This window comes from Rhinichthys klamathensis, unplaced genomic scaffold (genome assembly GCF_029890125.1).
Source record: "Rhinichthys klamathensis goyatoka isolate OS25496 unplaced genomic scaffold, OSU_Roscu_1.1 h1tg000336l_1, whole genome shotgun sequence".
Lineage (NCBI taxonomy): Eukaryota > Metazoa > Chordata > Actinopteri > Cypriniformes > Leuciscidae > Rhinichthys > Rhinichthys klamathensis.
Window position 1 is genome coordinate 1,288,957 of NW_026606850.1, and position 14,184 is coordinate 1,303,140.

At 42.2% G+C, this 14,184-nt stretch overlaps 1 protein-coding gene across 1 annotated transcript; it reads left to right on the plus strand.

The window, feature by feature from the left end:
• Positions 1-370: 370 nt before the first annotated feature.
• On the plus strand, positions 371-13,013 carry LOC130106310 (nuclear factor 7, ovary-like). The gene is made up of 6 exons (XM_056272380.1): positions 371-768; positions 878-973; positions 3,397-3,627; positions 3,722-3,744; positions 3,820-3,938; positions 12,517-13,013. The coding sequence occupies exons 1-6, from the start codon at positions 373-375 to the stop codon at positions 13,011-13,013; spliced, it is 1,362 nt and encodes a 453-aa protein (XP_056128355.1). The 5' UTR covers positions 371-372.
• The last annotated feature ends 1,171 nt before the right edge of the window (positions 13,014-14,184 follow it).

Genomic DNA, 14,184 nt, shown 5'->3' on the forward strand with positions numbered 1-14,184 from the left:
GGGTACCTGCTCATGTAAACATAAAAGGGAATGAGAGAGCATGGCTTTCTGTGGAACAGGAATGATTGTGGTAGACTTTAAGCAGAAAAGGAACTTGTCAGTATGAGGGGAAAGATTGAGCAACTCCAGGCTCTTACAACACTTACCAGGAAAAGATTGACTTCTTATTTCTCCTTTCTGTCACTGACTTTGTCTTGACAAAAGCATTAAAGAAGCAGTAGTCATTGAAGAATGAAGAAGAAAAACTTTCAACAAGGATTTATGTTTGTTTCTTAACATAGATATTTGTGATTCTCATGGTTATTCATTTTTGAAACGTTAATTTTGAGACCTTGATTCAGAAAGTGAAGGTTGCTGGAGATCTAAGAGAAAATGGCTTCACTATCTGAAGACGATTTTTCTTGTCGCATGTGTAATAAAATCTTCATGGCTCCTGTTCTTCTGTCATGTAGTCACAGTTTCTGTAAAGAGTGTCTTCAACAGTTCTGGAGAACCAGGAACACTCAGGAGTGTCCTGTCTGCAGGAGAAGATCCTCAAGAGATGATCCTCCATGTAATCTTGTGTTAAAGAACCTGTGTGAGTCGTTCCTGAAGGAGAGAGATGAGAGGCGTTCATCAGTGTCTGAGGAGATCTGCAGTTTACACAGTGAGAAACTCAAACTCTTCTGTCTGGAGGACAAACAGCCTGTGTGTTTAGTGTGCAGAGATTCACAGACACATGTTAATCACACATTCAGACCCATCTGTGAAGTTTTTCCAGTTTTAAAGGTAAGACAGTTTTACAGATGAGGATAAACACTTGTTAAAGCTTATGTATTATATAGTATAAGATCATAATAAAGTCTGTTATCTTATAGATTTTCTCTTTAAATTCTAGGAGGAGCTCAATACTGCACTGATGTCCTTACAAGAGAAACTCAAACACAATGAAAACATTAAAGGAGAGTTGGAGAAAACAGTTTGCCACATCAAGGTGAGGATTGATTCTTTTAACATATTCACAAATTTGATACTAACATAATTGCATTTCTATATTGAAACAAAATATATTCACACACACCCATGTTCGCAGTCATTCACATATGACAATGATCAAGCGTGGATGCCTCTGTCAGCATGGTTACTCAGTAGTGGGTGGGACTAATGTGCCAGTGCTAATCCCATTGGCTAGTGCTCACTTTCTGTGTTTTCATCTGAGGGATAGTTGCACGTTGGAGTAATGGTTGTGCCAAAAGGTACAATGTAAAACCTTGCTGCAAAAAAAGGCCACATTCTGACAATAACATACCATTTTCCATCAAAACAGTAATATACCATAGAAAACCATGTATTTCTGGTAATATTTGTCGTTTTCAAGAAAATAGCTTACAGGAATATACTGTGAATTAACAGCACTCAAAGTCGACACTCAGTGGCTGTGTTCCAAATTACACCCTATAGCCTCATTCACTGTTCCCTAGTACACTAATTGAATCCACTTGACATAGTGAATAAACAGAAGTGAGTGAATTCAGACACTGATGAACACTTGACACGCAGAATTACTGAAGGACAGAAACAAGAACAGAAAAAAGAGAAGAATTAAGTCAAACTTATGTTTAAATAATGTGTAATGGCTTGAAGTAAGTTGTAGTAGTTCTGTTTCTGCTCGTCTCTTCTCTTTTTCTGTTCTTATGTTCCTCTTTCCTTCAGCGATTCTGCTTGTTAACAGCAGGTGTTCATCACTAATGCTCAAAAATCACTTACATATTCAATTTATTATCTCATTGAAACACTGCATAAATTATACTTTTACTCTTTGTAGTGTGGACACTACAGGATGTTCCTGTGGGGTTGAAAGGGTTAAAGGTATAAGATAAAACGACAAACCCACGAACACTAATGTACTGTAAAACCCTAAGAGTCAAATATACGAAATAAAACAAGTTAATTTCACTTAGATATTCCTTGCACTTAGTAGATTTTTTTTTATTTGAACTCAATAAAATGACAGTAAATGCTGAAATGGAGTGTCATTTTATGTTTTGCACATAGAAGAGTTCTGTTAGTGTTTAATGTTCTGTTGGGTTTTAAAGGGTTTCTGTTGAGTTTTGTGTGTCACCATAGTTTTGAAGAGTAGAGCCTATGCTTCAGTCCAGCAAAAGACCAAGAACCATTAATGTTATGCTGCATGTTGCTTTATTTAACAGGCAGTGATTGTGTAATTGCTGATGCAATGCAAATCTCTTTACTTAAAGTATTCTTAGTGAACTCAAAATAAATAAGTTCACAGTAATACTATGTTCACATTATTAGCACATTATAAATATCAATTTAAAGCTCCAGTCCGTAACTTTTTTTGGGTTAAAAATATCCAAAATAAATTTTTGAGCAAGTACATTACCAGCCAGTGTTCAAAACTATCTGCTTGCCTTAGCTATACTATTTCCGCGGGAGATTCGAGCATGTCTTTGCATCATTACGTCACATCTGTACACATAAAGAAGAGTCTCGGCTAGTAGGCTAAATTGCGTGTGAGGATGTTGGAGGTGGAGATTTATTGCCTTTTCTCACAGCACTTAATATAATTCAACTTTTTAATTTCATGGCGGATCCAGAAAGGTTCAAACGACAATCACCAGTGACAACTAGAGATTCACCCGCTGTAAAATGCAAAAGACTTTGGACTGACAGTTTGGAAAAAGAGACTGAAACCGGCCCATGCGAAAACAAGGATAGATATTGGAAGGACATTAAATGTAGTCACGCAATACTGATGTTGTTAACATTAACAATTTGAGAACAAAGTATAATTTGCACGGTTTGACGTGATATGATAAACGATCGTTAGATTTAATCAGCGCGATTTACTGTAATGCTTTTTTTTTTCAGTTAGTTGGTCAGAACAAAAGTCGATGTTATTTACTTGTTCAGATGACATTTTAGGGTGAAAATTCTTATGTTGGTCATTCTTCCCAAAAGTAGAATCTGTGATTGCGAATGACAGTATCACCCGGCGGGCGGCTGACAGCTGCACATTCTCCTCAAAACATTGTGTTCATCCGCGCTGTGCCGTGCCGAGGTACAACTCACGTAAAGTTGATAATTCCGCGATTGACTGCAATTGCAGATTTCGAACAGAGATGGCGACAGAGGAAAATCTGCGGACTGCAGCTTTAAGGCAGTCGGTGTGCAAATGGGATGAATTAACTTTAATTTAGTGTCATATTTACAACAACATATACTGTAAAGTAGATTACAGTAAAGAACTGTACTATTAACAATAAATTGCTGGGCAACAGTATTTTATAGTAGGCTAATAGTAACAGTAGTTGCCAGTATTTTACCATTAATCCAGTGTTACAATAAACTAACCCCTGACCCTTGAAGTTAATGTGAAAGTGATTTTGATTTCAGTCTCACGCTGAGCACACAGAGCATCAGATTAAACAGCAGTTTGAGAAGCTTCATCAGTTTCTCAGAGATGAAGAAGAAGCTACAATCACTGCACTGAGGGAGGAAGAGGATCAGAAGAAGCAGATGATGAAGGAGAAGCTGGAGGAGATGGACAGACATATCTCAGATCTTTCACACGCAATCAAAGACATGAAGGAGATGATGAGAGCCAATGACGTCTGCTTTCTGAAGGTCTGATTTCACATCATTGATTGATTGATTGATTGATTGATTGATTGATTGATTGATCGAGTTCTTGATGATAAATGGTGTGTTTGTTCTGCAGAAGTTTCCAGTCTCAATGGAAAGGTGAGTGATCTGCTGGTGTCTCTGGTCTCTCTGGTTCTGATCCACTGCAGTTCTGACTCCTGAATGTTCCTCCAGATTCCAGATCTTACAGCCGGATCCACAGATGGCTTCTGGAGCTTTGATTCATGTGTCACGATACTTGGGCAACCTGCCGTTCAGAGTCTGGAAGAAGATGCAGGACATCGTCCAAAACAGTGAGTCTGCAGAAAATCTGTGCTGTTACACACACACTGGAAATCACGCAGAGGTGGACAGGTTTTTTATGACACAAAAGTACTAGATTATTTAATATAATTTGTAGTAAGTGAATATCATCATATTTCTGGTATGTCATGAATATGATCAAGGAATTTAATGAATATGATTTACTAAGAAAATGTTGGTCTCCCAAAGTCAATTCTTAAGATTTTTTTTGCTTAATCGAATTGGGTTGACACTTGGTGACTTGTCACATTAGCTATTTGATCACACAAAAAAATCATGGACATGATTCGGATATGTTAAAGAGTCGTGAAAAAAAAAAAATGTCACACTTGGCTTCTTCGTGGTCAAAAATGACCGACATACAAATAAAATAAAATAAATTCAGAGAATCTTTTGGTGGTATAAAATTTTTTTTTTTGTTCTGCACACCAATGAAGGGGTGACACTCTAAAATATGAAAATAGACACATTATACGTGTCATGATTCTGCCATCTTGTCTTTGATTTCACTGGTCTTGTGGCAGGATCATGGCAGACCCATGTTTCATGTGCAGCACATGGCCATTTGTTTTGGCCATGTGCTTGCGTTGTCTCGTCTCGTTACCCCGCCCCCTTGTTATCCTCGTCTTGTGATTATTGTCTAGTCAGTTTCACCTGTCCTCGTCATTAGTGTTCCCTATTTAATCCTCTTGTATCTGCTGTCTTTTGTCGGTTCATTGTGATTGTTACCTGAGTGTTAATCCTTGTCAAACCTTTGTCAGAGTCTGTGAGTATCTCGTCAAGAGTTTTAGTCCTGTTGCGCTATTGCCTGTAAAGGTTATTTGTGTCCCTATAGTTATCTGTCTCAGTCTAGTTATGGCGCTTTTCCACTACACAGTACCAGCTCGCCTCGGCTCGGCTCGGCTCGGCTCGGCTCGACTCGACTCGCCTTTGTTTGGTTTTCCACTGTGTAAAAGTTGTACCTGTACCTGCTTTCGGGTACTTTTTTTCGTACCACCTCCGGCGAGGTTCTAAGCGAGCTGAGGCGAGCTAAGCCGATACTAAAATGTGACGTGAAAACAATGCCGACTGCTGATTGGTCACAGAGAATCTGCGTCATCATTGCACGCGCCAGATGGAGTATCCAGAATAACCCCGCCATTTTTAAAAAGTTTGGCCAGAGATAGTTACTAAACTTACTACTATTATTATGGCAACTCGGAAGAATACGCCGTGGTCAAACGAGGAGGTGCAGACATTCCTTTGTTTGGTTGCCGAAGAGAGGATCCAGCGAGAGCTTGATGGGGCAACGAGGAACGAAATGCGACGCTATGACGACCGGGTACTATTTGTGGCGGTACTTTCTGCAATGGAAAACGGAGCGAAAAGCGAGCCGAGTCGAGGCGAGCCAAGGCGAGTCGAGTGGAGTCGAGCTGGTACTGGTAATGGAAAAGCGCCAATAGTCTTCATAGTCCTGTCTTGTTTGCCCCCTCGTGGGCTTTGTTTTCCCGGTTATTTGTTTAATAAATCGTGTTGCCTTGACTACTGTCTGCTATTGGGTTCATCCTTCCTCATCCTCAGAACAATACGCCCCCCACGCACATACATATATATATATATATATATATATATATATATATATATATATATATATATATATATATATATATATATATATATAAAAAAATATGAACTAGAGCTACTATAACACAAAGCAAATTTTTGTAAATGTGTGAAAAAAAATCAGTAATTTAACACACACACACACACACTATTATACACACAAATTAACTGGTGTGACAGACCTAGATTGATTAAGCTATGATAAAGCATACTTGTTTTTATTTTATTTTATTGGATTGTGATGTTATGTGTAACAAAATGTCCTCCTCTGTGTTCAGGTTTGACTTTAGTAAAATTAATGCAAAAATTGAGACTTCAAATCAACATTTCAAAAAAAAAAAATTCTAAACCTTGACAACAAGTGGTCTTTGAGAATGTCTAAGTATAAATACATATCAACCGCTTAATAAAAATAAGTATTTATGTCCAAAAACCACTAGAGAATTTATTATCCACTTTATATAGAGCTATACCTATTGTCAAGTCAAGTCACCTTTATTTATATAGCGCTTTTTACAATACAGATTGTATCAAAGCAGCTTCACAGTAACATGAAAATAATACAACAAGTTTGTTCCTAGAAGAAAATTGTGTCATCGTCCACCTGAAGTAATGCAGATCAATAATATTGTTGAATTTTAAATGTCCCCAACTAAGCAAGCCAAAAGCCAAGGCAACAGTGGCAAGGTTGGAGGTGGTTCCATCTGGTTGGAGGTTGGAGTCATCACGCCGGTATGGAGCCGAGTTTGTTGAGGTGTCCATGAGGCCTTCACAGGGCTGATGAGGCTGGCATTTCAGGGATGCGTTGTGGTCGTGTCAAGGCGCAGGTTCACCGTCTGTTCTAGATACGGCCGGATCCGGCTGACTTCAGTAAACCTCGGAATAAATGGAAAGACTAACATTACCGTAGATGCCATTCTTCTTATGATGTAACGAGTACATTGGATGTTGTAGGAAGTGTCCCCGGTTCCGGCTGACCTAATCTATGCAGCCTAATAATCATTTAACTGATTTGAAAAATAGAAATGTATAATGTTCTATGTGACTGCCAGGTAAAAGAGATGTGTTTTTAGTCTAGATTTAAACTGACAGAGTGTGTCTGCTTCCCGGACAATGTTAGGGAGACTGTACCAAAGTTTATGTGCTGAATGGGAAAATGATCTACCGCCAGAAGTTGATTTTGATATTTTAGGTATTATCAACTGGCCAGAATTTTGAGATCGCAATAGACATGAAGGACTATAATGCTTTAAGAGCTCGCTCAAGTACTGCGGAGCTAAACCATTTAGTGCTTTGTAAGTAATCAACAATATTTTAAAATGTATACGATGTTTAATAGGGAGCTAATGCAGTGTTTACAGAACCGGGCTAATATGGTCATACTTCCTGGTTCTGGTAAGAACTCGAGCTGCTGCGTTTTGGACCAGCTGTAGTTTGTTTATTAAGTGTTCAGGGAAACCACCCAGTAGAGCATTACAATAATCTAGCCTTGATGTTATGAACACATGAACTAATTGTTCCGCATTTTTCATTGAAAGCATATGTCGTAATTTAGATATATTTTTAAGATGAAAGAATGCGGTTTTACAGATGCTAGAAATGTGTCTTTCAAATGAAAGATTGGTATCAAAGAGCACAGGTTCCTGACCGACGACAAAGACTTGACAGAGCAACCATCAAGTGTTAGACAGTATTCTAGGTTAAGTGAGGAAGTTTTTTGGCCAATAATTAGAATCTCAGTTTTTTCAGAATTAAGTAGTAGGAAATTACTAGCCATCCAAATTTTTATATCAGCTATGCATTCCATTAATTTTGTAAATGATGTGAGGGTCAAGAGCCCAACTAAAACACACATTGATCACCATAATGGCGATTTTTTCGGTTTTCAGTGATTCTGCTTGTTAACATCAGGTGTGTCTCTAATAATGCTCAATCATCACTCAATTATTCACTTAATTATCTCATTAACTTTAACACTGCTTCAGTGTTCATTTAACACTCTGCTCAGAGTTTAATTGGGTCGCTTAAAATTACTTAACTCCATTATGTTGAAGTTACATGAACAAATTATGTTTGTTTAAAGGTGCTCTATGTACTTTTTAGCGGCCTCTAGTGGTGATGTTTCAGATTGCAACAAGAGCTCTCGTGCTCGTGTGCGTGTGCGTGTGCGATCTCAAGAGCGAGCATTCACTACCGGCCACACGGAGACTTTCAATGCAACGGCGAAAGCATCTCACAACATGCTGGAAACTCATGTAAACTCCCACTGCAACGTTACAATAATAGGCTACTTTTATCAGCTTGACGTTGAACTAATGCTCCATGCTCGTACCATGATAACGTTACATTGACTGCATTTAGCCGACATGTGATGTTATCTAGCATAAGGCATTTCACTAACTATTCGTGTATCTTTCACAATCAGCAATGTCAACATAGGTGAATGTATAATATGATAACGAAAACGGTGAACTAGACTGAACAATGTCAGTGTAACAGTAAGACAGTAGGAAGTAACATTACTGTACTGAACGTGTCTGGAAATGTTTATTATAAACAATATGATAGTAGTGGGAAGAGTAACGTTAGACAGTAGATCTAGTACATAAAACAAGTATACATCCTAAAGCACCTACTTTTTCTTATCCTGGAACAGTCTTTTGCATTCATTTCATGTCTCATTTAGTTTACCTTGCTATTTCATTAGAGTTTACTAATAATTCAAAAGCTCTGCCGATGTTGATCCGTGTTTTCGTCCTGAGTCGATCAGAATCACGTTTGGCCTGACGAGCTTCAGCAGATAAAACTTTTTTTTGTTTTTTATATTTTTGTGGAGTTTGTGTTGGAGTCTGTGTTGTGCTGGAGGCAGGTCGTTTTGGGGTGTTATCAGACTCCGTGTCGTTAGCTGAAGTGCCGTCGGTCGCATAGACTGTATAAGGAGAGAGGCTCGGGAGCGCACATGCACGTCACATCCGTTGGATTTCGCGGTAAATCCGACCCGGAGACTTCACATATAAATATGAATATTGGCCTTCAGAGGTAATAGCAAAACCGACAAGTGGATCATTGCAATGTGTGATTACAACCCCTTCACACACAGGCAATAAAGAAGGATTCATTTTAGAAGAAAAGCTACATAGAGCACCTTTAACGTAACCCAGTTCCCTTTCGTTAGGGAACTCCTACGTCTCGTCGGAGGAGTTTCCAACGAATTGGGATCACGCTAGGGAGACCAATTGCCTTTGAGTGAATTAAAACGAGCCAATGAACATTGGCATGCAAGACTTGCATTCCGCGCCCCGCCTGTCAGTGCGGGTATAAAGTGGAAGCAAGCGCATAGACAAAATGCTTTTACCTTCGGAGTCGACCGGTAGTGTCCTCTGAGTGATGAGCTTCAAGATTGTGTTTGTCTTCACGCTCAACGAGTCTGCTGTTTCTCCGAGACCTCTCTGTGTTGGTGTGACGGCGCTTCAGCGATCTTCGCGATCTCCCGGGTGCCAGCTGCTGCTTCACGCGATCTGCCTTTTTTTCAAAGAGCTGTTGTCACAGCTGGTATTCGGTTGAGTGCGCACAGCGGGCTTGCAGTTTCCCCGCTGTGTTGCCGCGGTTATCCCTGTGTGCTTCAGCACAATTAAGAGAGTGTTTTTCTGTGAAAGAGCAACACGGGTGAAGATCGCGTCCTTTTCAGGATGATGTTTCATCCGTGTGTTTCTGGGTGCGGTCAACTTCTGCCTCTGGTTGATGGTCATGATCGCTGCCTCTCGTGCTTGGGCCTCGCGCACGCTGAGGCAGCGTTTATGAATGAGTCATGTTCTCACTGTGGGAGCATGACCATCGCGGTGTTGAGACTGAGACTAAGAGCCCTCCAACGAGGTGAAGTCCCTTTGGAGATTCCCCGATCTAGTTCTCCTTCTGGTTCACTCGAGAAGAAGGCTACTTCGGCTAATCCCATTGGTAGTCTAAGGGTTACAGTGAGGAATGACCCGCCGGGTGAAAGACCCCCGCGGGCTTCCCACTCCTCTGCATCGCTGCCATTGGAGCCCCGGGAGGAGCGCGCTGGGCCATCTCGTGTGGTCCCGGTCGTTTCCTTCAGGGCTCCGCCGGAGGATCAGATGTCGATCGCTGCATCGGAGGGAGATCGGTCATTTTCTGGGGATGACGACCCGGCTGCACTGCCCCCTTCGGGTGTGGTAGTGTTGTCCGAGCCGGACCCGGAGATGACCCTTTTGCTCGCCCGGGCGGCCGAGAAGGTCGGGCTCGTGTGGAACCCTCCACCGCGTCCCGAACCTTCTCGGCTCGACGATTGGTTTCTCGGGGCGGCCCGTGCTGGCAAGAGAGGTGCCCAGCCCGCTCGGGGTTCGTCGAAGCCCCCCAGCAAGAGGAGAGGTAAGCGACCCTGAGACGGGCGACCCAGAGGACGTCGGAGCTGCTCTTCGGGAGGGTGCCTCTGCACATCTCCTTCCCCCGTAGGAGGGCTGGGTGGAGAATCTTTGTTTTCCTTTTCTTTCTGTTCCGCCGCTGGCCAGTCGGTCAGCGATACCCAAAATTTCAATAAAAGAGCAGTTTCTACTTCCTCTGGGTCACTCACGGGCGGGACTGGCAGTCCAGGTCAACGCTCATTTGCCTCGCCGCTCCCAGTCTCCTCCGTCCAAGAGGAGAATGACAGTGTGCGCCGCCACGTTGCCTCGCCGCTCTCATTCCCCTCGCCCCAGCGCTCAGATGTCAGTGACACCGCTACGGCCTCGTCACTCTCGTCTCTCGCTGGGCAAGGAGGTGCGGAAACCAGGACTCGACGCCCCTGGGCCTCGCTCCTCGTTTCCCCTCCTTCCTTCGCCTCGGGTCAGCCAGCAGCCGAACGCCTCCGGGCCTTCCCTGCTGTCTGCCCCCCGGTGGAAACAGGTTGGTGTCGCCCCGCACACTCAGACCCCTCTCTCGGCCGCAGCAATGCCTCCGGAGTCCGGTCCCTGTCTTCCACCTCGCTGCCCCTCCGGGGGTGCGCCGGTGGTCCGGGTGGGCTTGTTGGTACGGTCTCTCGAAGCCTGGCTAGCGCTTCCGAGGCCGTCCCGCTGGCTCATCCATACCATCCGGCTCGGCTATGCAATTCAGTTTGCCCGCTGGCCTCCCAGGTACAGGGGCATCCACTTCACCCGTGTGCGGAGCGTCGATGCCCCTGTCTTGAGGAAAGAGATCAACGCCCTGCTGGCGAAGGTTCCTATCACTCCCTTTGCGGACCAGGTAGTGAACCTGCAAGCGCTGCCCCTGGAGGAGGCAGACCCAGCCCTAGCTTTTCTCTGTCCCGTCCGCGCTCTGCGGGTTTATATCGACAGAACGCAAAGCTTCAGAACCTCAGATCAGCTCTTCGTCTGTTACGGAGGCCAGCAGAAGGGGAAGGCCGTCTCCAAGCAGAGGTTAGCCCACTGGCTAGTGGATGCTATCACCAGAGCGTATGAGTCTCTGGGTGAGCCTTGTCCTCCCAGGTTGCGCGCTCACTCTACTAGAGGTGTTGCTGCTTCCTGGGCTTTGGCTCAAGGCGCCTCGCTGACAGACATCTGTAGAGCTGCGGGCTGGGCGACACCTAACACGTTCGCTAGATTTTATAGCCTCCGTGTTGTACCGGTTTCCTCCCGTGTACTCGCTACGGCCAGTAGCGCGAGGAATTAGGTATGTCGGCTTGCTACGCCATTCCCGCCCCAGGGGCCGGATACGTGCGTCTTTTTTGCTCCGTTGGTTCCCCAACAAACGGTTAACCTCGTGAGTTCCTCCATCACCCCTCCGGCGCCAGGCGAGGCAGATCGCCGGCGCCAGGTCTACTACCTCTCGTGTCTGGGTTACGTATGGTAACCCTCGTTCCCTGAGTAGGGAACGGAGACGTCTCGTCCCGTCGCCATGCTTGCTGTACCCTCGCGGAGGACTGGACTCCGTTCGGCTCCTCAGCGTAAAGCATTTTGTCTATGCGCTTGCTTCCGCTTTATACCCGCACTGACAGGCGGGGCGCGGAATGCAAGTCTTGCATGCCAATGTTCATTGGCTCGTTTTAATTCACTCGAAGGCAATTGGTCTCCCTAGCGGGATCCCAATTCGTTGGAAACTCCTCCGACGAGACGTCTCCGTTCCCTACTCAGGGAAAAAGGGTTACCATACGTAACCGAGACGTTATGTGGAACCTGTTTACATAAAAAAGTTAATTAAAGCCAACATATAATTTTTTTGAGTGCATGGAATAATGCTTTAATTGAAAAATTATTTTACATTTCAACTAAAAACTAAAAAAAATTCTCAACTAAAAATTAAATGAAATGTCTCAAATAAAAATGTCTAATTTTCAATGAGGAAAAGTAGCATATACATTTTTTATAAATATTGCATATGCATAGTATCATAAAATCCTCTCTAAATTCTAAATAATAATAAAAAAATGTTATTGAACAAAAATATATTACATTAGTTTTCCTGAAAAAAAAAGTAAAATTTCAAGGCTTTTACATTAGAAAATGTAAAAGCCTCTGTACATGCCAAGTTTGACCCCCAAACGAAGAGGACCAGAGGGCAAATATTGTTCTTAAGATAACATTTTTTTTTTTTTTTTAAGAGCAGTTCTCTGAATCATTTCATGAACATAAAACTTAGTAAATTGATTCCGTTGAGTGTTTTTAAGTTAAGAATGAGATGCTTTGAGTTGGACTCCCTCACATGTCAATGTTTTCATTGAGATTTCATTGTAAGTGCATAATTGGATTTCATTTGTGTGTCTTTGTACGTATGTAATGATGTGATGTAATTTTGCTGCCTATCTTGGCCAGGTCTCCCTTGCAAAAGAGATTTTTAATCTCAATGGGTATTTCCTGGTGAAATAAATAAAGGAAAAAAAAAAAAAAAAAACATCATGAACATCATTTTTTACCGTTTTATCGCCTAGGCCTTATATGAACATCAAAATAAAATCATCTGTTGATTGTGTCTCATCAGCTCCTGTGATTCTGGATCCAAACACTGCTCATCCATCTCTCGCCCTGTCTGATGATCTGACCAGTTTGAGATACAGCTGGGATAAACAATCGCTTCCCGATAATCCAGAGAGATTTGACTTTCTTTCTGTTCTGGGTTCAGAGGGTTTTAACTCAGGAACACACAGCTGGGATGTGGAGGTCAAAGAGAGTTCATACTGGTGTCTTGGAGTAACTACAGCATCAAACCAGAGGAAGGGAGGTGTTTTCTTTAACACTGATGTCTGGAGTGTGTGGTACCATCAGAATGGACTGACTGGGTCTGGTTTTCATGTTGAACAGGATCTTGAGCGTTTAAGAGTTGATCTGGACTATGACAGAGGAACAGTGTCATTCTCTGATCCTGTAACTAACACACCTCTACACACATTCATAACCACCTTCACTGACACACTCTTTCCATTCTTCAATTGTGATTGGTTTTCTCGTCTGAGGATCTTACCGGTAAATAGTCAGTAAAGGTCACACCAAAATATTTTAGTTTGAACTCACCATTATGGTGATTGGTGTTCCATTTGGTTAGGCACTTGGAACTTCATTAATTTTTTTTTAATTCTCTTCCTATCTCTTCTGTAAGCCTATCTAAATCTGTCCAATGGCGGGGTTCAAAGGTCTCTGCGCGTTACTGTCTTTAAAGTAATTTAGTTCCAATTAAACTTATCTGAATCCATTTTATCATGACCTCAAATTTAAGTTAGATTGCCAATTGGTTATTGGTCAATTATATAGTTTAGTAATACATTTGATTGTTCTGTTTAACTCTTTACTTTATATTTTACTCGTTCATTAGGAATCTATGTCGCTCTCAGAGGTCCTCACGCCTTCTGTTTAACATGGGTCTCACGATCACAAACTCGTCAGTTTTCGGTCAATAAAAAGAGGTAATTGGCTAAATACCTGAGATGGTCGCATTCACGCTTACACAATGAAAGATACTTTGGTGTAGCCCCCATGGAATTGCATACACTTGAATTTAAGGTAACGTTTGCTTCAGGCAGAGGTATGACCACTACTATAGATGTAAGTCAACCAACTTTACTTCTCTTATAATAGCTTTGGATTGGCCATGCCGTGGTTTCCCACGTACACTTATCTAAAGTAACATTAATTTAAACAGAGGTAAGACACACCCAAATTTAGGTTGGTCAAGCAACATTTTTGCTGACCTAAACGGAAATTCACTTCTTGTCTTTGCAAACCAAGTGCACTTGAATTAGTGCCAAATATTAGTCGTCACTAATCTGACACAGTCTTGCGGTAACATACGAATTGGTTTAATCTGCTTGGGAAAACAAATTTCAGAGTCAGTCAGAATAAAATCAAATGTAACAATTTATGTCAGGTAAATGTATCATGCCAATTTCATAATCAGTTCAAAGATAATAAATACAAAACATCAAATGCTCTGGAATAAAGAGAAAAGAATCGAACCTGACATTAGAAAATACATGATGCTGAAGTCTTTGAGGTCCTTCAACATTATGGGCTGATCTGAGTTACAGAATCACCCTGAGCCTCTCGCTGCATTTCCTTAAGTACTCAGACAGACAGAAACTTCTTTCACATTGAAACATTTGCTAACAATGGGAATTTGCATTCAGAGTTTACACCTTTTGGGAGCGGGAGGCCA

Bases quoted from the DNA above. Each gene is read 5' to 3' on its own strand.
- LOC130106310 (XM_056272380.1), top strand. From the start codon at position 373: ATGGCTTCACTATCTGAAGACGATTTTTCTTGTCGCATGTGTAATAAA. The intron at 769-877 runs GTAAGACAGTTT...TTTAAATTCTAG, and splicing joins AAGTTTTTCCAGTTTTAAAG to GAGGAGCTCAATACTGCACT. The intron at 3,939-12,516 runs GTGAGTCTGCAG...GTGTCTCATCAG, and splicing joins GCAGGACATCGTCCAAAACA to CTCCTGTGATTCTGGATCCA.